At 38.0% G+C, this 27,808-nt stretch overlaps 1 protein-coding gene across 4 annotated transcripts in view; it reads left to right on the top strand.

Moving 5' to 3' along the window:
- The window catches only part of LOC136867227 (FK506-binding protein 15), a 282,391-nt gene that overhangs the window by 201,012 nt on the left and 53,571 nt on the right, over window positions 1-27,808 (top strand). For 3 of the 4 annotated variants that reach the window (XR_010859645.2, XR_010859643.2, XM_067144367.2), the window contains one exon: window positions 8,887-9,075. Coding sequence is in view for 1 of the 4 variants with exons in the window: in XM_067144367.2 (XP_067000468.2) it covers window positions 8,887-9,075 (189 nt within the window). In the remaining 3 variants the exon portion in view is untranslated. Of the gene's footprint in view, window positions 1-8,886; window positions 9,076-17,271; window positions 17,403-27,808 lie in introns of all 4 variants that reach the window. The other variant, XR_010859644.2, reaches the window with a different exon arrangement.

Raw genomic sequence — 27,808 nt, 5'->3', positions numbered from 1 at the left:
TGTTTGTAGTATTTGAATTTGCCCTGTGCCTTACTCTAAAATAGAAAAGTCTAGTTATCTAAAACAACCTGAATAAAAAGTTTGCAGTACAGAAGTCACTGGTGCACAGAACTGAAACAGTTTAGTCACAGTTGAGGCATGCCAGGACATGTTTTGCAATAAGTTAGGTGAAAACCTTCTTTGCATGTTTTCTTGCCTCAATCCTACCTCAGATAGTTTTCTGTGCAACGTCTCTTACTCATTTTTAACAAATTTTAATCAATTCTGAAAAGAAAAAAAGAAAAGAGCATTAAAAAGTGTCATTCATATATGAATGACATGCCCACCATATGTAAAAGAATGCCTCCAAATTAACACAGGGCCATGTCATTCATATGTGTATGACAGTGAAAATCATGAAAATAAGACCATATAACTGTTGAAGATGAAAATAAAATTTGAGGTAGCAATTCACATGCACAAAATAATACAAATCACTTTTTTAAAAAAAATACATTTGGCCCCGGGGAAAGTTTTACGACCCAGACCTTGGCATTCAGTGTGTTAAGTCAATCTATAGACAGTTACCAACACTGACCAATACACACAAACCCAAAATATGTCAGAATCAGTAGCAATATCACACAATAAATTAATAAATGAACCAAATGTTAATTAACAATTAACAGAAAAATATTTCCCGAACCAATCTCTCTTCTCACTCCACTTCCCAGTAGACCTAAACAAAACAAATTTTGATGCAGAGATAAAAGCAATTTCCCATGAACTACAACAATGATTAGGCAGAAACAATGATTACCAAAAATTTGTTATACCTACAGATTCAAAAGCAGCCATCCAAGCCGTCTCATCAAATAATGTCTCAAAATAAAGAACTGAAAGAAATTCTATGTATGATAAAAACCCTCCAAAGACTCCACAAACAGATCTCATTTCAGTGGATTCCTTCTTATGTTGGAATAACAGGTAATGAAGAGGCAGACAGACTAGCTAAAAAAAAAGTACCACACTACAAAAACGTACCAGTCAGACTGATTTTATGTCAGCAAAAAGGATTCTGAAAAGTACACTCATGTTCATAAAAACCAGTACACCTTCAAAGACTAGATATAGGAAGTTCATATTCACAGGACATGTGCATTAGTATGTTCTGAAGAAATGACTAGCATTTGAACCATGTCAGCCCTCAGGTTCAATACCCCCTGTGGGTGGGGGATATTGATGAAGAATACACGCATGGTATCCCCTGCCTGTCATAAGAGGCAACTAAAAGGGGCAACCAAGGGATGATTGAATTAGAACCATGAGACTATTTGTAATTAGTACCACCACATGGGGAACAGCAGGGGTCGCTTTTACTTGTGTGTAGTACCACTATGTTAGCTACAAAATAGGTTTGTGATTAGTAGCAACAGAGTGCGCTTTTGGCTTTTACAGTACCTATGATTAGTACCCACTATATGAGGAACACCAGGAACACCACAGGATAGTAAGAGTCCCTGTGGTTAGTACACTTATGTGGTGAAAACCATAGGTTTGCGTTGCCTGTAAATGGCGCCGCAATGTGCGAAACACCATAGGTCTGTTTTAAACATGCGAATTTCATTACCTGTGAGTAATACCATAATGTGTTGAATACCACGAGTCTATGCTACTTTTAATTAGTACCGCAACATAACAAATACCATGGTTCTACTTTCCTAACGATAGGTACCATTACGAGGGGCCAATGACCTGGATTTTGGACCCTTTAGACTACAAGCATAATCAATTCAGGATTGTGCTTTAGAAGCAGTCCCTTGGTCAGTACTACTTTTGTTTAATGCTAGTTTCTGAGAATGTGGGGCATTGCGGGTCAGATCCACTGATTGTTTAAATTCACATCCATCCATTCATTCTTCGTCATCACGTTTTGAATTCTGGTCAGTGGATGATTTTGGACTGTTAAATTGTTATTACTTTTGTTCCTAGTGTGGGTTACTGTAGTCACGTCCTAGTTCATCAATCATTGGCAATGGCTGAGTGGCCTAGTAAGTGATCCTGAGAGTTGGGATACCAGTTGCTACAGAATGGGAGTGAGCATCTCGGACATATTCTGAGTCAAGACCCTCCTTTTGCTCAGGCGGCTAGGACTATACAATCCACCGGTGGTCCCTAACCTGTCAGAGGAGAGATTCTCACTTGGACTATGTGTAAGTAGGGTAGCATCCTGCTTCATGAATTGACCGAGCTCAGAACATTTTAAGCAAATCTTGTACCTATGAGAGTGACGGAGTTCCACTCACATTTGACAGGCGAGGGACTCCTTGGAAACAACTTGACAAACAAAATGGAATTTGGGGAGGTATCAATATTAATGGGGCTTATTAAAAAAAGAAAGTAGAACTGGCTGAGTCAGCAAATAGGATGCATTTGGATGTGCTAAGAGTAAATGCTATTCAGGTAAGGAGAGATAAATAGGAAGAGAGACAAAGTGTTCTTGACCGGTGTTAAAAAAAAAAAAAGGGAAGGGCAGGGTGTGGGGTAGGGCTGTTCATCAGGACTACTATTGCACGCTACATTGTTTCTGTTAGGCACGTAAATGAGCAAATGATGTAGGTAGATTTGGCAGTTAGAGGAATTAGGACGGGAATTGTGTCCGTGTATTCACCATGTGAGGGTGCAGATGAGGATGAAGTTGACAAGTTTTATGAAACATTGAGTGACATCGTAGTCAGAGTCAACAGCAAGGATAGGATAGTGCTAATGGGCAATTTCAGTGCGAGAGTTGGAAATAGAACTGAAGGATACAAAGGGTGATTGGAATGTGGGAAAGATATGGAAGCTAATAGGAATGGGAAGCGTCTGCTGGACTTCTGTGCTAGCATGGGTTTAGCAGTTATGAATACATTCTTCAAGCATAAGGCTGTTCACCGCTACACGTGGGAGGCTAGGGGTACCATATCCATAATAGACTATATCTTAACCAACTTCGAATTCAGGAAGGCTGTTAAGAATGTACGGGTTTTCGGAGATTTTTCTATTATACCGACCACCGTCTGATCTGTAGTGAACTAAGTATCTCTAGGCTTAGGATAGAAAAAGTGAAATCTGTCTGCAAACGAATAAGGGTAGAAAATCTCCAGGACGAGGAAATTAGACAGACGTACTTGGATATGATTAGTGAGAAGTTCCAAACAGTGGACAATAAGCAAGTTCATGATATAGAAAGAGAATGGGTGGCATACAGGGATGCTGTAGTAGAAATAGCAAGGGAATGCCTAGGAACAACTGTGTGTAAAGATGGGAAAAATCGAACATCTTGGTGGAATGATGAAGTGAGAGCAGCTTGTGAATGTAAAAAGAAGGCTTATCAGAAATGGCTCAAAACAAGGGCTGATGCAGACAAGGAATTGTAAATAGATGAAAGAAACAGAGCGAAACAAACAGTGGTTGAATCCAAAAAGAAGTCATGATTTTGGTAATAACCTGGACAGGCTAGGTCAAGCAGCAGCAAAACCTTTCTGGACAGTATAATTTCGTATGGCTATTTCTAGCCGAGTGCAGCCCTTGTAAGGCAGACCCTCCGATGAGGGTGGGCGGCATCTGCCATATGTAGGTAACTGCGTGTTATTGTGGTGGAGGATAGTGTTATGTGTGGTGTGTGAGTTGCAGGGATGTTGGGGACGGCACAAACGCCCAGCCCCCGGGCCACTGGAATTAACCAATTAAGGTTAAAATCCCCGACCCGGCCGGGAATCGAACCCAGGACCCTCTGAACCGAAGGCCAGTACGCTGACCATTCGGCCAACGAGTCGGACTTCTGGACAGTAATAAAGAATCTTAGAAAGGGAGGGAAAAAAGGAAATGAACAGTGTTTTGGGTAATTCAGGTGAACTTATAGTAGATCCCAGGGAATCACTGGACATGTGGAGGGAATATTTTGAAAACCTTCTCAACATAAAAGGAAATCTTCCTGGTAGTCTTGTGAACAACCAAGCTCATGGCAAAGTGGAAAATGATGTCAGTGAAATTACGTTCAGGGAAGTGAAAAAGGTGGTAAATAATTTCCATTGTCATAAGGCAGCAGGAATAGATGAAATTAGACCTTAAATTGTGAAGTGTAGTGGAAGGCAGGGAGGGAATGGCTTCATAGAGTAATAAAATTAGCATGGATTGTTGGTAAGGTACCTTCAGATGGGACAAAAGCAGTAACTGCACCTATCTATAAGCAAGGGAACAGGAAGAATTGCAACAACTATCGAGGTATCTCATTGATTTGTATACCAGGCAAAGTATTCACTGACATCTTGGAAGGGAGGGTGTGATCAGTGGTTGAGAGGAAGTTGGATGAAAACCAATGTGGTTTCAGACCACAGAGGGGCTGTCAGGATCAGACTTTCAGTATGCGTCAGGTAATCGATATATATATGATATGGTGTATGGCTTTTAGTGCCGGGAGTGTCCGAGGACAATTTCTGCTCGCCAGATGCAGGTCTTTTGATTTGACACCCGTAGGCGACCTGCGTGTCGAGATGAGGATGAAATGATGATGAAGACGACACATACACCCAGCCCCAGTGTCAGCGGAATTAACCTATTATGGTTAAAAATCCCGACCCTGCCGGGAATCGAACCCAGGACCCCTGTGACCAAAGGCCAGCAGGCTAACCATTTAGCCATGGAGCCGGACTCAGGTAATCGAGAAATGCTACGAGTGGAATAGACAGTTATATTTATGTTTCGTAGATCTAGAGAAAGTATATGATATGGTACCGAGGGAAAAGATGTTTGCTACAATAGGAGACTCTGGGATTAAGGGTAGATTACTAAAATCAATCAAAGGCATGGTAGAATGAGTTCTTGGTTCAGGGTACTTACAGGGGTTAGAGAAGGCTGTAATCTTTCACCTTTGTTGTTTGTAGTTTACATGGATCATCTGCAGAAAGGTTTAAAGTGACAGGGAGGGATTCACTTAGGTGGAAATTTAGTAAGCAGTCTGGCTTATGCTGATGACTTGGTCTTAATGGCAGATTGTGCTGAATGCTTGCAGTCTAATATCTTGGAACTTGAAAATAGCTGCAGTGAGTATGGTATGAAAATTAGCCTTTCGAAGACTAAATTGATGTCAATAGGTAAGAAATGCAACAGAATTGAATGTCAGATTGGTGATACAAAGCTGGAACAGGTAGATAATTTCAAGTATTTAGGATGTGTGTTCTCCCGGGATGGTAATATAGTGAGTGAGATTGAATCAAGTTGCCGGGCTGAGTGGCTTAGACGGTTAAGGCGCTGGCCTTCTAACCCCGACTTGGCAGGTTCGATCCTGGCTCAGTCCGGTGGTATTTGAAGGTACTCAAATACGACAGCCCCGTGTTGGTAGATTTACTGGCACGTAAAAGAACTCCTGCAGGACTAAATTCCAGCACCTCGGCGTCTCCGAAGACCTTAAAAAGTAGTTAGTGGGACGTAAAGCAAATAGCATTATTATTATTGAATCAAGGTGCAGTAAAGCTAATGCAGTGAGCTCGCAGTTGCGATCAACAGTATTCTGTAAGAAGGAAGTCAGCTTCTGGATGAAACTATCTTTACATCGGTCTGTTTTCAGACCAACTTTGCTTTTCGAATGATTGCTGGTACAAACAGGTGGGAACAATGGCAGGAGGGTACTTGGAATGAGGAGATAAAGGCTTAGGAATGAACTTGATGGATGAAGCTCTACGCATTAACCGGCTTCGACGGTGGGGCCGTGTGACGCAAACATTAAGTTCACAATAGAGTCTGAAATTAATAAGGCCCTCAATTTCTTAGACCTAACTATTACTAGACTCCCGCTTGCTTTTAAATACAAAATCTATAGAAAACCGACGCATACAGCTTTAACCATACAGCAAGACTCCCTACACCCGTCTTGCCATAAGCGGGCTACCTATAATAGTTTAGTGCTTCGTGCCTATAATGTTTCTATGTCAAAAGCAGAACTGAACAAAGAACTTAATATTATACATAACAGTGCAATACACAATGGTTTTAATCATGGTTTCATAGAACGCATAATACGTAAGTTTAAGTATCAACCCAAGACCAATTTACAGAAAGAAAAAATGAAACCAGTAGCATTTGCAACCTTCACATTCAACCCGGATATTTACCGCGTTACTAACATATTCAGAAAGAAAAACACAAAAATCGCCTTGATACATTACATAATTCTAGCCGGGTCAACGGCCCTAATCCTTTCGATAAATCAGGAGTATACAGATTCCACTATAATGATTGTTCCAGTGTTTACATAGGGCAAACTGGTAGATCTTTCAAAGTCAGATACAACGAACATATAAACGCCATTAAATACAAAAGATTTTCAGCAATAGGGCAGCATACGCACGAATATAAACGAAACTTTTACGGCATTAACAACGATTTGGACATCGTTGACATATTGAATAAGGGGCCTCTTTTAGATCTAACAGAGCAATTCTTCATTCTTTTGGACCAGTATTACAACCCAAATTTTAATCTTAATGAACTTTCTGGAAAACCTATTATTTTATTTGTTTTATTCATTTCAGTAATTGGCAAGCTTAAAATTCCAAAAGATCAACCAATACACAAAACAGTTTGCAACACGATGGCATATTATCCCTACCAGAATCCACGCCCTCCCAACCCCTACTCTCCTGTTCAGGTCTCCTCACCTCCCCTTCCCCCTACAAGGCACGCCCCGTTTCTCCGTTGATGCATGCAGCTTGTTGTCTGACACATCGCTCGGCAGTGGTGCTCGCCAGTCCTGTTTTAACCTTCCGTCGATAGTGTGGTGCTTGAGGTGAATTTCTGTTTTTTCTTTTCAAAAAATTGCCTAAACACCCTTCTTGATCCTTGTATGTTATCCTTACACAGGTATTATTTTCTTTTAGGTCCGGTTTAATTAAGATACTCTAAGGTTTCGTTTGACCATTGAAAACATCGTGTTTCAAAAAAAAGTCAACCTTCGGCCTCAACCCACCTATATTTGAAGATATTACTGAAATTTTAGCCTCTATTATTATATGACTTATCAAGTTAAGACATATCAGTAAGATTCCAACAACAATTACACTAAGAACAAGCTGTTCACCTGCTCTAAACAGCTGACCAGTTTACAGTGGCTATCTGAGTTTTACCAAGAGGAACTACTTTTTATTTGCATTGAATGTGTAATGGTCTTCTCTTCATTTTATACTGTACAATAATACTCAAAAATGTGATAACTATGTATATAGGATTCAATCTTACACGATAGAACGTTCTCAAGGACTCTACATTGTGTTCAAGAGCAATAGAATAGTCGTCATTTAACTATATAGATGGTAAAAAGAAAAAAAGAAGATCTTACATAACTTAGCAGCTACTGTAGCTCTATACATAGAAATAATTAATTAACATTACTGGGTGATAAGAATATACTGAATTGTATATACAGAAAACTCGTATCTTAAATCTAGAATTCAAGAATTTCACAATTTTAATATGTTTTTAGAGATATTATGTGGTCAAATGTTTTATGATGTAATGCGACTATCATTGCTAGCTATCTATGTACATATATATGTATTTTATTAAGTGTCCTTGCTTGCTTAAATCTTGGGCTGATGATGGCATTATATAATGCCGAAACCGGTACCCACCAAATGGAATAATAAAATGTGACATTTTAATGATAACACATTGTAAGTAGTATTGAACAGGTGGATAAAGATACCTCTGTTGTTGAATGTAAATCTTTTTTTCAATACGGACCACTATGAAGTTTTTGGCATTAAATATTTTATTATTTATTTAAAGAAATTACCACATCATGACAGGTGCAACATATCTTAACATGCTATACAAAATACTGTGCCTAATACCTAGGTCTGCCGAGCTCGATAGCTGCAGTCGTTTATGTGCAGCCGGTATTCGGGAGATAGTAGGTTCGAACCCCACTGTCGGCAGCCCTGAAAATGGTTTTCTGTTGTTTCCCATTTTCACACCTGGCAAATGCTGGGGCTGTACCTTAATTAAGGCCATGGCCGCTTCCTTCCCACTCCTAGCCCTTTCCTGTCCCATCATCGCCATAAGACCTATCTGTGTCGGTGCGACGTAAAGCAACTAGCTAAAAAAAAGTACCTAGGTCTATACGAATAAAAAAATCTGCTGAGGTATAGCTTCATATAGATCTTTGCAAGTATTCTTTCAACAAACCGACAAATATTTAAACAGAAAAGGGTGCCTATTTTACCCAAATCAAACTCAAAACAACGTAACCCTAACCTACCTAATTATGGCACATAACATACTAACTGGAATTTACTATGGTAGTTTGGCCAGTTTCTTTCCACTCCTCTTCTAGTCATCAGCATGTGAGCGAGCGATCCATCCCAGTAACGATTAATTGCTATTGCTACCCTAGTGCAGCCCTTGTAAGGCAGACCCTCTGACAAGGGTTGGCACCATCTGCCATACATAGGAAACTGTGTGCTAGTGTGGTGGAGAATAGTGTTGTGTGTGATATGAGTTGTGCAAGACTGTCAGGGACAGCACTTACACCCATTCTCTGAACCAAGGGAATTAACAATTTAAGAGTAAAATCTCTGACTATGCCGGGAATTGAATCTGAGGCCGTCTAAACTGAAGGCCACTTACTGACTATTCTGCCAAGGAGCTGGACACTCAAGTAGTGATGATACCCAGTATTGCTTAACTTTGGAGGTAACACAGAATCTAGTGTTAGAACATGGCTATGCTGTGACTCACTGTCTTTCATACTCGACTTTATCTAGATTACTTCTTGAGTGCAAATGAACATATATGGACTTTCAGATGTTCTGCTGCCACTGTACTCTCTTCCTTTTCTTCTTTCTGACATGTATATTGTATTGATTGTAGGAAGAACTGAAGAAACTCCAACTCCAACTGAAGAGTCATCCTGCAGATGGTGTTAGTGCTGTCAACACAAGCAACTTGGAGAAACAATACTCCAGTCAAGTTCATGACCTGACTGTAGAACATGCAGGAATAGTTGAAGGTCTTGAAAGGGAGAAAACAGTTCTTCAAGAGAAAATTAGACAGCTTGAGGTAAGCAGATTTTTATTTCTTATTCCTTTTTTCTTCTTTTATCAGAAAAATGTTTTTCCTTCTTCTTTTGTATATATTTTGAATGTGATCAGTTTCTATTGTTTAGGTATAATGTTTAGGTATGTTTGTAATTATTTATTTATTTTAATTTTTTAGCCAACACAGGACTACTTCAGTCAGGTTTATGGAGGTTTTCCTTTTTTTTTTTTTTTTTTTTGGTCACCCCAAAACTGTTTCATCCTTTCTGAATGTAATTTTCTTTCTGCTTCTGGAATCACTCTTCCTATTCTCTGCTTGTTGATTTTCATCTTTAGTCTAGTGTGTTTATATTTCAATATCTTGAGTGTATTTGTTTTGTATTTTAAATCTTCTATTGTAATATATAACTCTCTGATGTCTTCTGTTATCCATCTAATATTATTCTTACACTTACTCTTCCATAATTTTTCTATTATTTTTCTACTGATTCTATTTTCTGGTGACCGTATTAGATGCCCTAAGAATGATATTCATTTCTTAAGTTTGTAATTAATGAAAAATAGTGTACTTTTGCAAACTTATGGAAGATGCTGTCATGATTAAAAGAGGAAAGTCTTTAAATTCTTTCAATCTGTGTTTCAGAAATATCCAATTCCATTTGCTCATGTTATATTAATGCAATATACAGAGGTGTCAATAAAATGGATACACATTTCAAGCAAAGAAAAAAAATGTGTTAATATAATGAAGCTGAATTCACACAAACAGAAAATGATGAGCAACTACTCTTCTTTGGCTTTTCCAGTTTTCCAGTTACAACAGTTGCTCAAAATGCCCACCATCAGTGTCGATGATGCACTTCAGAGTATGTTAAACTACTGATCAAGCAACATTTGAGAAAGTGTCCTCAGCGATTGCAGCACATGCCATTTAAATTTTTTCCCGAAGTGCTACTGGTGTAACTGGTTTTCTGCGGTATACAACGTCCTTAAGAGTTCCCCATAGATAGAAGTCCAACAGAGTTAGATCCGGAGTATGTGGCGGAAACTCAGTTGGACCTCTTCGTCCTATCCATTGCCCTGGAAGATTATCAAGGTTTGCATGGACATTTCAGTGGTAATGTAGTGGTGCACCATCTTGTTGGAATTAAAATTCCTCATTACCTTAGAGTCTGCGAATGGTGGGTAAGACGGATGTGCGTATCATGTTCAGGTGGTCATGGCCAGTTACTGTTCCTTCAAGAATGAATAGTCCAATTAGACCTCTAGTTGACAACCCACACCAAACATTAATTCCAGGTAAATTAACAGCCTTTTCTACAAAAACATGTGGATTGTTTTCACACCAGTAGACACAGTTATGCCAGTTAACAGTCCGTTTAACTTAAATTGTGTCTCATCAGACCAAACAACTTTCCCTACAAAGGCCTCATCCTCTTGCACCATGTTCTGAAACCACTCACAATACTGCATTCTCCGATCAGGGTTACCTTCATTTAAAATGTAACCCCCCCCCCCCCTAATACATAAAGAGAGCACATAATACAAGGTACATACAAAACACGTTATGATTTAACAAACCAAAATTTACAAACCTGAACTAACAACATCTGCCGATGATACACCGGAAAGAACATTCTAAATTTCAACAGCACACACACGGCTACGGAAGGTTACCAACATAACAACTAGAGAAAGGATATGTGGGAAGTAGGCCGGGAAACCCTACAGAGGACGAGATCTTACGTGACGTTGTAGGGAAAGAAACGTGAGAGCATTACCCTTTAATCTAATTTACTCAACACATTGAATTTTAACAAGATATACAAACATCAATTAAAAGGATAACATCATCAATTAAGAAAAAGGTTCAATCGAATCACGAGGTTCCTATCAGTGGTTCGTCAGAAAAGTAAATATCTACATAACATTACAATTACGTTTAAATAGGTGAGCATAACTTCGACGTTGAAATTTACAAGGAAAATTTAACAGGGAATATGACATAATTACAAACATCTTACAAGGCAAATTGAAAAATGTTACAAGGAAAGAAAACAACGGAAATTAAATTTAGCGCAGAGGCCTATAGAGAGGCAGTCCTCTCCTAATACACATCAGTGAGGGACGCATAGTTCAACAGGTGTACACTAAATTGACGCGGAATTACTGGAGACAACTCGGAAGGAAAATTAAAATTTACATTTACTCAAAAGGTTAATAAAAAAAATTGCCTCCAAAACAAAGGATATGCGTAGCTGACGAACTAAGGCATTACAAAACCAAAACGGTGAAAACCAGGGTCTAAGGTAAACTCCGCACAAATTAATTTACATATTAATTTAACGTTTGAGAAAAGAAAACATGCTTACCCCAGGATGACTGGAACCGCTAAGCGGACCGCCTTACAAGGTGCGTCCGATTGTTAAGACGTACAAAAACCAAAGACACTGAACAGAGGCTTGCTCCTGCTAAGGAGCCAAAAGGCTGGAAATTGAGAAATTTTCAAACAGCCAATCAGGGAAGCTACCTATGTTTCGACCCGAAGTTTCACCAATGCAATTTAGCGTTATTTTCACCAATAGAATTACAGCACCATATGGTAATGTGGGAAATATATTCTAGAGGTTTCGATTGCGAAACTCGGCGATTTCGTGATCGAAACCTCCACGTGGCAACTACAGGGTGATACAAAAAATGGGTTACAACAAACATATTACTGGAGATCTCCAATATCAATGTCTTCCAACACTCATAATGATTATTAAATATCAGCAGTTAAATATCAACAGTCTTTCCTGTAAGTCCTGAAAATTCTTTAAATCCACAAATTTCACAAAAATTAAAACACACAGAAATTTACATAAAAAACCAAATGTCAGTTCCTTAGTTTCTTTCAATGATGGTTTCATGACAAGTCAAGAATTAAATGATTTCACCGACTCTTATCAACTCGCCACCGGCGACATAAGAGATCCGAAATTCTTTGGATGAAAACTTTCAACTTTGCTGTTTTAATAATATGGCGTACACTGCTTCTACTAATCCCAGTCTCACGCTCACATTGCTTTGTAGATTTCTGCGGTGAGTGCGCAAAGTGTTCTAAAACCATAGCTGAGGATGCAGGGCTTGTTGCTGTGCAAGGTCTCCCAGATCTGCTCTTGTGAACATCACATATCATACCATGAGTCTCAAATTTGTCTCGAATGCGTGCAATTGTCACTCGCTTTGGTGGTTCTGTTCTGTACACACGTCTCCATTGCTGTTGAACTTCAACAACATTCTAGGTTTTTCAATACCACTTCAAAATTACTTTCCGCTGTTAAAACAATAATCTTAGCTCCATTTAGTTGTAGCAACGCTAGCATAAGATTAGTGAGTCACATCTGTTTACAGATCATACAATAAACTTGGCGTCATTTGTACATTGTTGACTGTTGCGTAGCAACAGCATAACGTTCCCACACTTTTTGCTCAGTCTTCTACCACTGACATGCCTTGCAGCTACTACTGTTGATTAAATACACAACACAACACAGTCTTCTGTCTGAATGCAATAGCAATGCAATGCAATACAACAGCATGAGCTGGTGCGGTGCACAGCATGCCACAGAGGAAATAACCGTGCGCGAGTTGAATTTCACATTAATTTACTTGACATGAAGTAAATGCCTAATTTTTTACTTATACCTACCTGAAAATACAGTATATCTGTTTTACAGAACATCGTACTACACATTATTGTTGTTTTTCGGTCCAGCTTTGTAATAGATAAAATTGATATCTCCTTTCAGTGTGTGTATATATTTTATTGACACCTCTGTATTTGACAATTGAAACTTACAAAACTAATGTATAGGAAGACAGGAACATGAATAGGAACACGTCTATTTATATAAAATCCATTACACTTTCTGTCCAGCTGTGGGTCTGCCTAAGGATTTTTACTGACTTCCCGATGAGCTTGAAAGTTAAAATTTTACATATGTGTTCTCTCAGGACTAGAATTTTGCTCAAAAAATCATGACACTGCTGAAAGTTTGATGGAAATTCTTTAAATAATTAAATTTCTCTCTTGCTCTCTCTCTCTCTCTCTCTCTCTCTCTCTCTCATGCATGCTAGAGTATTGCCGTACACTCTTATCTATTCCCTGAAACTACAAGCACGTGGCTTGGGGCGTAGAAGTATTCATTCCCCTTGCCTTATCGATTACAAGACTACAATTATTCTTATTCATTGCAGTTCTGGTTACATATATACATACAAAATTGCAGGATGGGGCTTTGTGATTTTCATTATCTAAGCTATATCCTCTTGAAGAGGATATTGTCACCTAAATTGAGCTCTTGCCAGTAATTTTTATTCCTTTAAGATTCTGATGATATTCCTGCTCCATCCAGAATTGAAAGTTGACGCTTCATGGTATTTATTCTCTTAGCTATATTTTCTTGAAAAGGTATGCTCCGAAAACCGTAAAAGTAGTGGGACGTAAAGCAAATAACATTAGATTATTATTGAAGAGGTATGAAATGTTTTGTTGTAAAATATATTCTTAATCTTGTTTTGCCTTATAATAAATAGTGTAAAGGCTAAACAAGGTCAAGAATAATTTTACAACACATAATTTTGCTATTCAACATTTTTGCTACTACATCATGCGACATATGAACTTGCTTTTAAAGATAAAAATTTCATTGTTCCGTATTGAAATTATTAACATTAAAAATTAAATAATTGAAGTTCAACCAATTCAATACATAAAAGAAAGAAATGTAGTAATTACATTCTTATTTAAATGGGACCGGTTTTGACCCTAGTCCAGGTCATCGTCAGCCGTAAAAACAAGTAGGTGAAATCACACAATGTTTATTTCTCCAATATTCATAAACATTGTGTGATTTCACCTACTTGTTTTTACGGCTGACGATGACCTGGACTAGGGTCAAAACCGGTCCCATTTAAATAAGAATGTAATTACTACATTTCTTTCTTTTATGTATTGAATTGGTTGAACTTCAATTATTTAATTTTTAATATGAACTTGCTGTCATCAAGCCTTTTACTGCAGACACATTTTAATATGTTTTCTTCATTTTTAGGTGTTTTTATGTATTTTAATGTATATTGTGCCTATTTTAATGTGGAGATAGATGATGATGGCTCAAGTGGCTGAAACTAGTACTATTGTAATGTTAATATTGGAATATATACAGGTGTAAAAGATCCACCAATTCAATACATTACTTAATCACATAAAAGATATCACCTGATAGCAAATATTAGTACCATATATGTTTCGTCCACTTAGTGGACATCTTCAGCTAATACTATAAGTACTAAACCATTATTATATTTGAATTATTAAAAGAGAAAAATTGAATTAAAATCCATAGGGAAACTAAAGCATGACCCATTAAAATATGGAATGAAACACCAAATTAAAATGTGAATACAGAGTACGTCTATCAAGTCGTAAAACATCACACATATTACTAGCAATCTAATCACATGAAAGTCGTAAAATTGTTCTTTGATATGTTGGTACACAAAGTCTTTATGATGCAGTGAGAAACCAAATACGTGTCGCATGTAACAAAGTGCATAAGAAACATTCAAATTGGGAGTAAACATCCTCCTGTAGCGTGGATTCAAATGATAATTTTGTCTCCATTTCATTGAGGAGGTATGGAAATATTGTGCTTCCTGCCTTGCTTGCAGTATGTCTCTCTCCAATGCTGCTTCTGTGTGCATTGGGCCTTAGAATGGAAGGGAAAAAGGAAATGAGTGGTGTTTTAGGTAAATCAGGTGAACTCATACTTGATCCCAGGGAATCACCGGATAGGAATACTTTGAAAATCTTCTCAACATAAAAGGAAATATTTCTGTTGATGTTGTGAACAACTGAGCTCGTGGGGAGGTGACAATGATGTTATTGAAATAAACTCCATTGTCATTAAGCAGCAGGAACAGATGAAATACAACCTGAAATGATGAAATATAGTGGGAAGGCAGGGATGAAATGGCTTCACAGGGTAATAAGATTAACATGGAATGGGAAAAGGATCAAAGGAACTCAGAGAGGGATATCATCTATTCTGGTCAGGTAGAGATCAAACAAAAAATGGAGTTGTTGTTATGGATCATCAAATGAAAAACCATGTAGTAGAAGTAAAATATGTTTCTGATCGGATTCTTCACATAATGCTAAAATTGGATTCTTCCCAGAACAGCAACATCATTCATTGCTATGCACCACAGACTGGTTGTGAAGATGAAGAAAAAGAACATTTTGAAGAAGACAGAGAGGAAAGAATAAGAGGAGATGGAACGATTATCATAGGGAATATGAATGCTCAAGTAGGGACTGTGAGAGTTGGAAATTAAAGTATTCTAGGAGCACATGGATGGGGTCCACGAAACCCAGAAGGAACTAGACTCCTTGATCTCTGTCTGAGGAACAACCTTCTGATAGGGAACTCATGGTGTCAAAAACAAAAAGCCATAAGGTCACAAGATATGGATGGGATGGAAAAAGTAAATCTCTTATAGCCTATTTTTTGATCAAGGAACTACTACAAAATAGACTGTTAGACGTAGAAGTGATTCCTAGTGTCTCCCTGGAAAGTGATCATAGACTCCTCATTGGATACTTCAAGTTTAACAAGTTAAAAGAAAAGAACCACACAGGTAAAGAAACTCAAGACATGGAAGCTGAAGGACAATGATAGAATAATAGAGTTTCAAGACAACTTCAAAACAGTACACCAAAGACAGAGGAGGAATGGAAGGATCTAGTAATGATAACTGCGAAGGTATGTGGACCGACCATAATAAGGAACGATACAGAGTTGCTAAAAAACAAGCAAAACAAGTTCTTACAGAAGAATGAGAGAAATGGTTGAACAATTGGAGTGATGAATTCAAAGAGAATGTTAATGGTAATAAGAAATGTTATATGGGATGATGAAAAATAAAAAGAGATAAAGAACACGCCAAATACCTAAGAGATGATAGTGCATATCTGATCACTGAAGTTGATAAGATCAAAGGAATATCTCATACAATTCTGCCTCTAACAATGGGTTAGACTTAACATGGAATGATGCGGAATATGCCTGGAAATACATCAAAACTGGAAAATCAGCTGGTGCTGATGAAATTAATGGAGAAATGATCAAGGCTATGGGCATTTCTGGAAAACATTGGATCTACAGACTCTTTCGTAAGATCTGAAAAGAAGGGGAGGTACCAGTTGATTGGAAAACAGGCATCATAATTCCAATTTTCAAGAAAGGAGATAGAAAGAAATGTTTCAACTACAGAGGCATCACTTTAACATCTCAAGTTGGTAAACATTATGAAAGAGAGTAAAATCAGACCCCTTATCTCGGAGAACTGCTTTGAAGAACAGTATGGATTCAGGAAGGGGAGATCAACAACTGATTTAATCTTTACCATCCGTCAGTTAATGGAAAAATACTACAAACACAACCGAGATTTGTGGTTAGCTTTTCTGGATATCAAGAAAGCATTATTTGATGCTGTGAACTGAGAGAAGGTATGTGAAACACTGAAGAAAATTGGAATACAGGATGACATGATACACAGGATCAAGAATTTGTATGAAGATACCCGCAGTAAAGGTTTTTTTTTTGCTAGGGGCTTTACGTCTCACCGACACAGATAGGTCTTATGGTGACGATGGGATAGGAAAGGCCTAGGAGTTGGAAGGAAGCAGCCGTGGCCTTAATTAAGGTACAGCCCTAGCATTTGCCTGGTGTGAAAATGGGAAACCACAGAAAACCATCTTCAGGGCTGCCGATAGTGGGATTCGAACCTACTATCTCCCGGATGCAAGCTCACAGCCGCGCGCCTCTACACGCACGGCCAACTCGCCCGGTGCAGTAAAGTTAAAACACCTGTAGGAATGACTGAAACCTTTAATATAAAATCTGGGTTAAGACAGGGTGGTGTTTTGTCTCCTCTTCTTTTCATCACTGTGATGAACACGATTCAGAGAAAAGTACACCAAGCCACTGGAGGTAAGAAAATGAAAGTTATCTTGTTCGCTGACGATATATGAGGCGTCTAGTATCAAAAGCGGCCAAGTCACAAAATTTACGAAAATGAGTTAAGGTTATCAATTTGAAGTAGAAGTATAGCACTATCAGGTGAAACAAGAATATGCTTTAAAATTGTCCGTGTCTTCATGTTACAGAGCACTGAATTCTTGGTCATGCAACAGAATGGGCCAAGTCATGCAGGTAGTGAATTAATAACCGGCCATGTCATGTTGTAGCATTATTGTCTGGAATCTTGTGTTGTTACATTACACAACAATGTGATAAGGTCAGTAGACGAAATCATTCCTTATATTGTATATTCTTTGAAATCATAATATTTCGTATTTTGTTCATTTGCAACACTGATTTACGTATTCGCAGGTTTCTTACCGTCATTTGCGCAAAAGCAAATGTGTCGTATTTTGTCATTATTGTGTAGTATAACGCGTACATTTTTCCGAGTGGTGAACTAAAAAATTTATTTTCATACCGTGTCCTACATAATGGAAACATCAATAGATGAAACCTCCAGATCAAGTGCAAGAAAGAACACAAGAGATACATCACAGTGGAAATCACAGTTTTACTACAGTTTATCAAAGTTTCTCGCACAAAATTCTGTTTGATTAAAAGGTGAGGTATTTTACAATAATGATCTTGGAAAGTACCGAAGTCTGTGTAAAAGAGGAAAATTGCTGGCTCAAATGACACCTCACACAGTGATCAAAGGCATTACTCTTCCTGTCTCTAAAACAAAAGACATAAAAAATCACCTTCAGAACCACTTTGGCTTAACATGGTAGGATCATCCATCACTACAGTTTTATAAAAAACTACAGATATCGAAGTAAATTACTGTACATAAAGAGAATAAGAATTTTTAAATTGCATGTCTCTTGGCATTAATCCGAGAAAAAAGCATCGGGAGGTCCGCAGACATTGTTTCCAATGTAAAGTGCAATTTGCGGAGTTGTGATGATAATGACAGGTCCACTTGTCTACTGCAATTCACTATGAGTAACGTCAGTCACATTTTGGTGGGTAAATTTGTTTATAATCGGGGGCACCCTTGCAAGGGGGCACCTATACCTAATGATAAAGAGAATCAGGTAAAAGAGTTTTGAAAAACATGCACGCTCCCTTGCCTTTTGCTAGTCAAATCGAGAAGGGAATTATTCAGTACAATGGTACACAGGTGTTGGAGGAGGGCCCCATTCCTACTGCCAGTTAAAGTCGGTGTGGGGAGTACTGATTACAACAGCAGACACCCCTCCTGCTGACAATCACTATTGATTTGTAAAGTATGAATTACAATGTCACACACACCCCTTCTTGATCGCTACAAATCAACTTCAATTAATAAATGTAGATCAACATACGGAAGTATATGTATGTTCAACTTCATTTACAGAATAACTGCTGCTAAACGGTGCATCATATCGAAAAACGGATTGTACGAAAAGACACTTCTGGCCTCATTTAGCGATCTAAATGGCTGGCCCTATGATATTTCCTCGTATCTCATCTGTTTAAAGGTAAAATTGTTTTAGAAACGTAGAATAGGGTGAAATTCGTGTAAGCTTTTCACACAGTGAATTACTTTTCAGATACTTACGCGACAGCTTCAAACATAAAATTTGGCTCACATATGGCTACTGGGTGGGCCAATATTTGTGTAGAATTTGATGATCGCATCTTTCCTATAAGTGAATCAAACCATCAATTATACTTTTCAAAGTGCAAAATTTACGTAAATCCAGAAATAGAGCCAAATTTAACGTATAAGGGATAGAGTTACGACAAAAAGTCATAGGACCAAAGTTATAAATCACTCCAAATTGAACCGAGATTTTGCCATCCGTTTTGTGATACGTCTTACCGTTTAGCCACCAAATACCTCGAAAGGAAGGTCTGCACCATCATTAAAATTTCCTTCATATTTTGATATTTTTTGGGGGTAAAAAATAAAATTTTTAAACATCTCGTAAATTTTCTGTCGGTTACAGGCAATAAGCTATATTTTGCCAAATTTCTATTTTCTAACTCTTCTGGGAGATTGTGCTGCGATTTTGATGTGGGTGAGGGGATTAAAAATTAGGACTTCCAGGTAACTTTTAAGCCCATGAAATCCATGTGTTATCATTTTGGATAAATATCACCAACTGTGTTCTTATGCAGATTTGAAACTCCCAGCATGTCCCCCTAAGTGAATTTCGAGAATGGTGAGACTTCGGATATTTTATAAGTCCAAGTCCATCCCCCTTTGTGGTGAGGGGCGAGGGGGGATTGAGATATAAAAATAATCGAAAATAGTGTCAAATCCATAGTTTTCGGGGTCGCTGAGATGAATAGTTACACTCACGATTTTATTATTATTATTATAATATTTCACTCCCCCCTCCCCCTCCCTGAACTTGGACATTAAAAAGTTCCAGAGTATCACTATTCATTTCAGCGAGCCCAAAAAGTATAGATTCAACACTACTTTCGATGATTTTAATATCTCAACCCCCTCGCTCCCCCCCGCCCTAAGGGTTCCTGGGCTCTCTTACCCTCACATGGTTTGTCTGCTGATACTAAAAATCTGGAGTGTACAATTCACCTCAGCGACCCGGAAAACTATGTATTTGACACTATTTTTGTTTAATTTTATATATCACTCCCCCCTTGCCCCCCACCCCAAAGGGGGCTTAACTTGGACTTTAAAAAATCCGGAGTGTCACTATTCATCTCAGTGACCCCGAAAAGTATGGATACGACACTATTTTCTTTAATTTGCATATCTGACCCCCCTCGCCCTTCCTGCCCCTAAGGGTTCCTGGGCTGTCTCCTGATACTAAAAATCCAGAGTGTACAATTCACCTCGGCGACCCCAAAAACTATGTATTCAACACCATTTTCATTTAATTATATATATCACTCTCCCCCTCGCCTCCACCCCAAAGGGGGCTGAACTTGCACTTTAAAAAAATCTGGAGTGTCACTATTCATCTCAGCGACTCGGAAAAGTATGGATTCGACACTATTTTTGTTAATTTGCATATCTGACCCCTAAGGGTTCCTAGGCTGTCTTATACCCACGTGGTTTGTCTCCTGATACTAAAAATCTGGAGTGTACCATTCACCTCAGCAACCCTGAAAACTATGTAGGGCCTACTGCATTCGACACTATTTTCCTTTAATTTTATATATCACTCCCCCCTCGCCCCCTACCCAAAAGGGAGCTGAACTCTGACTTTTAAAAATCGGGAGTGTCATTATTCATCTCAGCGACCCCGAAAACTGTGGATTCGACACATTTTTTGATAATTTTTATACATTGATCCCCCTGACCCCCCACCCCTAAGGGAGCTACTGATGGCTTACCCCCACAGTGCTCTTCTCCAGATAGTAAGTCATAAGCGTACCAAGTTTGGTTGAAATTGCTCCAGTGGTTTAGGACGAGATGTCATTTATACACACACATACATCCATTTTTATATATATAGATAATACTAGGTGATGTACCCGTGCTTCGCTACGGGTTTCTCAGAAGGACTGTCATTGTGGTTTTCCTAACTGAAGTCAACTTAGGCCGTTACAAAAACGTCAGTAGGAATGTAGCGATTAAAAGCAATGTTATCATATATGCCTAAAATACTCGATCAAATGAATAACCGCACATTTTCTGACTTTTAACAAACAGTACTACGGTGCCGATCTAACAGCCCAAAGTTCCAGTGCTGGAATGACCAGGCCGCAGACAGCCGTGAACACACCTCTGCCATTATTCCGTTAAATATGCACACTGCTCATTCCAATCAGTGCCCCAGAGTAGGGATTGAATAGTTCGCATGCTATGATGGACCAATTTGTTACATACCAGTAGTATCAGAATTTTATGAACCAGGGAATGACATGCTAAAGAAGAAAGTCAACTAACTCCCCAGTTACTTCCCGCCATTATTCAGACAGGCTGTTATACTCGATCGACTAGTCGAGTTGACCGTATGGTGGGTTCGAACCACACTGTCGGCACCCCTGAAGATGGTTTTTTTGTGGTCTCCCATTTTCACAGCAGGCAAATGCTGGGGATGTACCGTAATTAAGGCCAGGACTGCTTCCTTCCCACTCCTAGCCCTTTCCTATCCCATCATCACCATTAAGACCTATCTGTGTCGGTGTGATGTAAAGCAAATTAAGAAAAAATGCTCTGTATACAGCATTAATCGTATCTATTGGAGATGAGTGGCAACAGAGACACAAAGCACATCACAACAAACAATGGTCAGTGTAATGTTATTGTTGATCAGTGTATGCTTTCTGTATTGTAGGCCTTCATATTTAGTTTTCTTTCGACTCTGTGATATTAGAACGTCTTACAAAATTATTTATAGCGTAGACTGTAGTTCCTTATCCCCGACTTTACATACCAATTTTCTTTTTCTTTCTTCGATGTTGGCCACGTAAGGACCACGGAAAGTAACCATGTGCATTCATCTTAATCCTTCTTTTCTTGACTTCCAATAGTTCTTCATTCTTTCACTTTGCTGTTTCCTCCTCTCTTGTGTCCAGATGTTTTTATTACATTTCCTCTTTTCCTTCTCCTGGAAACCATTGAAATTTTGTATCAATCTCCTGAAAGTGTTCTGTATTGTATTATATACAGATTTTTATTAAGTTCTGTTTACCCAATTTCTCGTGACTCGGCGCTGATATGGACTTAGTAACAAAAATACAAATTCATTAATATCTCTGTTATCATAGCTGGTACGGTAAAAGTGTATATGTTGCTATATAACTTAAGTTATTTAGTATTTGTTGATAGGACCACTAATAACATAAATATTTGAGAATTAAATTTTAGGCCTTCCCCTAAACTACAATTTCTCTAAGTATGAATACGATTATTTATAGCCTAGATTGTAGAAAATTATTCCTGGACTTTACCTACCAATTTTCATTAAGATAGGACAACTAATAATATAAATATTTGAGAATTAAATCTTAGGTCTTCCCCTAAACTACCATTTCTCTTAGCGTGAATAAGATTATTTATAGCCTAGATTGTAGCGGCCTATTCCCGGACTTTACATACCAATTTTCATTAAATTCTCTTCAGCCGTTTTCTCGTGATGCGTGTACATACAGACAGACAGATAGACAGACAGAAATTATGGAAAATTAAAAAGTGCATTTCCTTGTTACTATGGACATGACCGATACAGAAATACCATCCTTTTTAATTGCTGAGCAATGTACAGACAAAACTCTTATTTTATATATATAGATTAGCAAGTGAAAGAGATTTCATTGGTCATTAGTAGACCTCGGATTTTAGGCAAAAACCTATTTTGTTCCTTAAGAGATAACTTAAAATGAAGTTGTATTTACATCTTTCATGTATTTATAAGGTTAGAAACGGTGGTCCTATATTGCCTAAAAATGCCTAAGTTGGCGTTAGAATTTATTTTTGCCTATATTCCTATAATTGCTATATTTTATCCCTAAATCGATTTAAAATGCTTTTAATATAGTCAGAGAAACTGAAATATTTGCCGACTCATTTTCAGTATCTTTAATAGTATTTTCTTGAAGTTCTCCTTAGACAAAATGTGAAGCTGTAAACCAATTACCACTCCCCGGAAGTCCTTAAGAACCTCCCGCTCTGAATACTCCCTTTGTCCCTTAGTCTGTTTGTCACGATGTGGGGGACAATGTCCATTGACCTGCTGGAAACGAAACTGTTCATTCCATTCTGTGAGAAACGTTCAGTGTGTCCATTTGCTCAGTGTGTGCATTATGCCGAAAGTGGCAGCTTCCAAGACATCCTTAATTAAACAGTGGTTGCAGGAGTTTCCCCATTTCTCATCGGATGGAAAAATTATATTCTGCGATGTTTACAGCAAAGAGGTAATTGAAATTTGTTTTATATTTCACTCTGAAGTACGTACTTTGGTGTGAGAGTCGTACTTAATACGTAGGCGCTCTATCTCTCTGTTGTATTACGTTTTATACATTTTATACATCAATTCAGTGTACATACACTAAACGAAGTAGAACAATAAATATGAATTGGGAATTGTAGCACATCTCGATCCCTCGATCTTTTGTTTATAGAATCGTTAAAAACTGGCCATGTTTGTGTGGTACTGAAAAGTCTATTCATTTCGGAGAAAGGCAAATTTTCAAGCAGGTTTTAGAAGTGGAATAATAGTACAAACGTATTGAAAAATGAAAATATCATGCTGCCGTAGAGAACCTAAAAATACGAGGTGAAAATTGTAAGAAAATTAGATATGCACTTTTATCAATTGTAGGAAGTGTATTACAGATTATACACATTGTAAATATATACAGCAATGATTTTTTTGATAAGCATACAGTAAATGTAGGAAGAAAAACACGGAATTCAGCCATGCGCGGGCATCAGTACCGGTAGTAACAAAAATGTTGGCCAACATAATCTAACCAAACATAACAAAACAGGAAAATAAATGAATTAAATTCACCTCTACTGTGTTTGGCTCCTTGGTTAAATGGTCAGCATAGTCGCCTTCAGTTCAGAGGGCCCCAGTTTCGATTCCCGGCCGGATCAGAGATTTAAACCTTAAATGGTTATTTCTCCTGCCTCGGGGACTGTGTATTTGTATTGTCCGAAACATTCCTGAAACTCACACACAATACTATCATCCACTACAAAAGCAAGCAGTTTCCTGTACATGGCAGATGCAGCCTACCCTGGTTGGAGGGTCTGTCTTACAAAGGCTGGACCAGGATAGGAATAGTCACATGGAATTCTACTGCGTCACTTAAAGGTCCAGGGTGCATGTCTACTGGAGGGATCGGGAAGTGCTACAAGACCCTATGAATTTGAATAGTCTTCTGTGCATATTTTCATCTGGCCTAGCATGGTTTACACAATATTTGCAACTATTTATAGTTGTCGTTGTTTCTAGGTGTCCAGTGAAAGGCGATCGCATCTTAGTCAACATGTCCAGGGGATTAAACATCAGGAAAATCTGCAAAGAAAATCAAATCTTAAACAAAGATTATTAAAAACGGAATCGCTAAATATTGGAAGCAAAGACGAATTCCATGCGGACTTATGCAGAGCTCTTGTGTTGGCAAATATTCCCTTCAACTCACTTGAAAATCCTTCCTTCAAAAGTTTTTTACAAAAATATTGTCATCAGAACATTCCGTTTGAAACAACTTTAAGAAAACATTACCTGGACACTCTTTACGAAGACACAGTCAGGCGGATAAGGGAAGATATAGGAAACTCATACATCTGGATCTCTGTCGATGAGACTACTGACACTCTAGGTCATTATATTACCCACTTGATAGTCGGAAAATTAGATCCCGACATGTCGTGTTCGCCATATTTGATCTGCAGTAGACAGTTAACTAAAACCAATCAGGAGATAGTTGATCAGTTTGTAAATAAAGGTCTCAAGGTGCTTTTCCCCAATAATATGGACGAAAATAAGGAGCTTTTTATATTTACTGATGCAGCCGCCTACATGATTGCTGCTGTTAAGTTGCTGAAAGTATTTTACCCTTATTTCATTCACGTCACTTGTCTTGCTCATGCTATGAATCGCGTGGCTGAGCAGATATATGCCGAATTTCCTCGATTCCACAAGATGATCTCCTCCACTAAGAAATTTTTTGTAAAGATCCAGTTGTTCCGCAATGAATTACCTGATCTTCCACTGCCACCAGAACCCATCCTTACATGCTGGGGGACTTGGCATCAGGCCATTGTGTACTACAGCAAACATTTTGATGCAATCAGAAGTTTTGTTCTCGCCCTAAATGAAGATGCCATGTGCATAACTTCGGCCAAAAATGTTCTAAAGGATGTAACCATTTCTCAAGAAATTGCCTACATCAGGTCCCATTATACTTTTTTCTGCACTTGAGTCTTCTGGGAAACCTGTTTACGAATAATTGGATTTGTTAGAAGAGGTGAAAGAAAAAATCAGCTTAGCTCCAGGCCCTGCCAGGGATAGAATTCAGGACAAGCTTAATAAAGTACTACAGAAGAACCCAGGACTGTCAATGCTTCGTGCTGTGGCTGATGTTTTGATTGGCAAAACTAACGTTGAATGTGACATCTCCCCACGTCTTGTGCCAAAATTCAAATACAGCCCTGTAGCCTCTGTTGACGTTGAGTATACTTTCTCAGCCTACAAGCTTAATTTTACATACTCGCAGTTAAGTTTACGTTGGCGCATTGTGAATGGTTCCATTAGATAACATGGCCGCTAACTTCTAAGTTAATGTTAATTTTAACTTTACGTTACGTTACTTTTGCATTGTGAATGGGGCTTAACTGTTGACTGTAGAAAGGTACTGAGTAGAGAAATAACAACAGTAAAAGTAATAAAAGACAAGCCAGGTTTCCTCTTCCTTAAGGTCTCATACTCATATTCAGAGTCATGGACAAAAGTTCATATTTTCCAGAAACAACCTGGGGGGTCAAAAAGGAACAAAAAGATGAAAGTGTTGCTTACAAACGAAGTGTTGAAACAAGGACTGGAAAACCTGTCTACACTGTACCCATCAGAAAGGGATATTTATCACTTAAAACACAGAGATTTGTTGCATCTACTGCCATACATTCCAGCAGTGCATTATGGACTATATTTAGCCTCATACCAACTACTAAGAAAGTGAATGAAGATCTTGACGCTGAAAACCAAGAAGGGGGAAAAAATCCTAATTTTAAGTATTATCTTCTTTGCATAGAGCATTATTTTTAAACCAATATCGTTTTATTAACAATTAAACTTAAAATGTTATTTTACGTTACTCTTAATTTTCTGAGTTACACTGATATCACGATATGTAATTAATTTAAAGACTATAAATTGATATTTAAATTTTCAATTTCATTGTGTGTTTTGTATAATCTAATAAAACCTTATTTATCTCAAAACTTTGTTTTTGTGGGTTAGCCCCATCTCTCTTACTCAGGCACTCAATTTTCTTCAGGTCTGTAGCATAAAGAGTCCACATCTCGTCTCCATAGAGTAAGACTGAAAATACAAGACTGGATACTACTCTCATTGTCAGTGGTAATAGGAAAGTGACCCTTCCATAAATGGGACAAATTCACCATTGCATTTTTGGCCTTAGCTGTTCTTCTCTTAATCTCAGGAGCACAGCTACCTGATGTGGAAATGATTGAAATGTTCTCCATTTCCTTGAAGATGTCTGTGCTGGCTAATTTCTCAGCTCTGTCAACAATAATTATTATTTTGGTTTTGTTATTTGAGTACTGACATTTTTGATGCAGGAAATGAGCTCTGCCATTTTTTTCTCATCAGCTTGTTCAGGGGGGATTACTGGAGCAAGGAAAGCTTAATAAAGCCTCTCTTAAAGTATATATACCAGGTTCTTACTTGCATGTGAAATGAGGGCTAAGGTAATGTAATTGTCACAATTGGCTATGGGATCTTTCTTGTGCAGAGGGACAAAAATTGATTCAACTCAGTCAGCTGGCCAAATGCTATGTCTCCAAATCTTGTTGCAAATGTCTGTGATGATCTGCACACGTATGTCGCCTGTCTCTTTCAGGAGTTAAGTTGCTACACCATCTGGGCCAATTATGTAATTACCCAGTCCCTTGACGTAGTCTGTCTGGTTCCATTTCATATTTGTGCCAGAGGATCATCCTTGATTGTACTGTTTCTCCCCTGTAGAGATCCTCATAGTATTCTTTCCATTTATTTAATATATCCCAAAGTCATGGATTTTACTAGCACTGCCATCTTCTATTGATCACATTCTAAGTTTAAATTTATTTGATAACAGCCCAACTTTGCAGTAGAGGTCATGTGTTTTATTACGATTATTGTGTGCCTCGATTTCTTAACATATCAGCTCAGCATACCTTTGCCGACTGTATAACCCAGACCTTTTGCGCTGTTTCCAGTGTTCTGTTATCTTCCTGTGTGATCACTGATCCATTATTTCCAATGATTCAAAGTTGTAGAAGAAAACTCTATCATGGTTGCCACTATATTATTTCTGAGGACTTCCCATGTGAACTATGCTTCTGTATTTCAGTCTCTTCAGATGTTTTGAAAAACATGTTGCATTTCCACTCCAAATGTCTTCAGATCATCTTCATGCAACATCTTTCTCTGGCACTGCACATGATGTATTTTCCTGAATCATAGTCTACAGGTCATGAATTGCAGTTGATGATCTATTTCAGAGTCAGCTCCTGGATATGTTCTAGTATTAATGACAGAAGGTATCTAATGGGTTTTGACCATTAAGAAGTCTATTTGATTCCTATAAAGATCATCAGACGAATGCCATGTGTACAACCTTCGAATATGGTATTGAAAAAGAGTATTCGTTACACATGAAATATAAAAGATCATAAATTACATTTTACATAACTTTTATAATGTACAGTTTCTCAATACAGCTAATATTAACAGAGAAATTTGGCATTTCCTCTTTTGGCTCCCTTTATATTGCCACGCCACTGTATGCTAATCAAATAATTTCAGATATACATGAACTAAAATACAGAGTTTCAAGAAATTCTGTCAAGCTGTTTTACTATGATGTTCACACAGACATCAAAACAGACAGGCAAAAACTGAACTGAACGCACTTTCAAATTTTACATATTTAATCCGAGGTAATAGCATAATATGAGGCAAAAATTTGAAGAGTGCAAAC

This window comes from Anabrus simplex, chromosome 3 (assembly GCF_040414725.1).
Source record: "Anabrus simplex isolate iqAnaSimp1 chromosome 3, ASM4041472v1, whole genome shotgun sequence".
In the NCBI taxonomy this organism is placed as follows: Eukaryota; Metazoa; Arthropoda; class Insecta; order Orthoptera; family Tettigoniidae; genus Anabrus; species Anabrus simplex.
The sequence above is the reverse complement of the archived record's forward strand: the minus strand, read 5'-3'. Positions and strand labels throughout refer to the sequence as shown.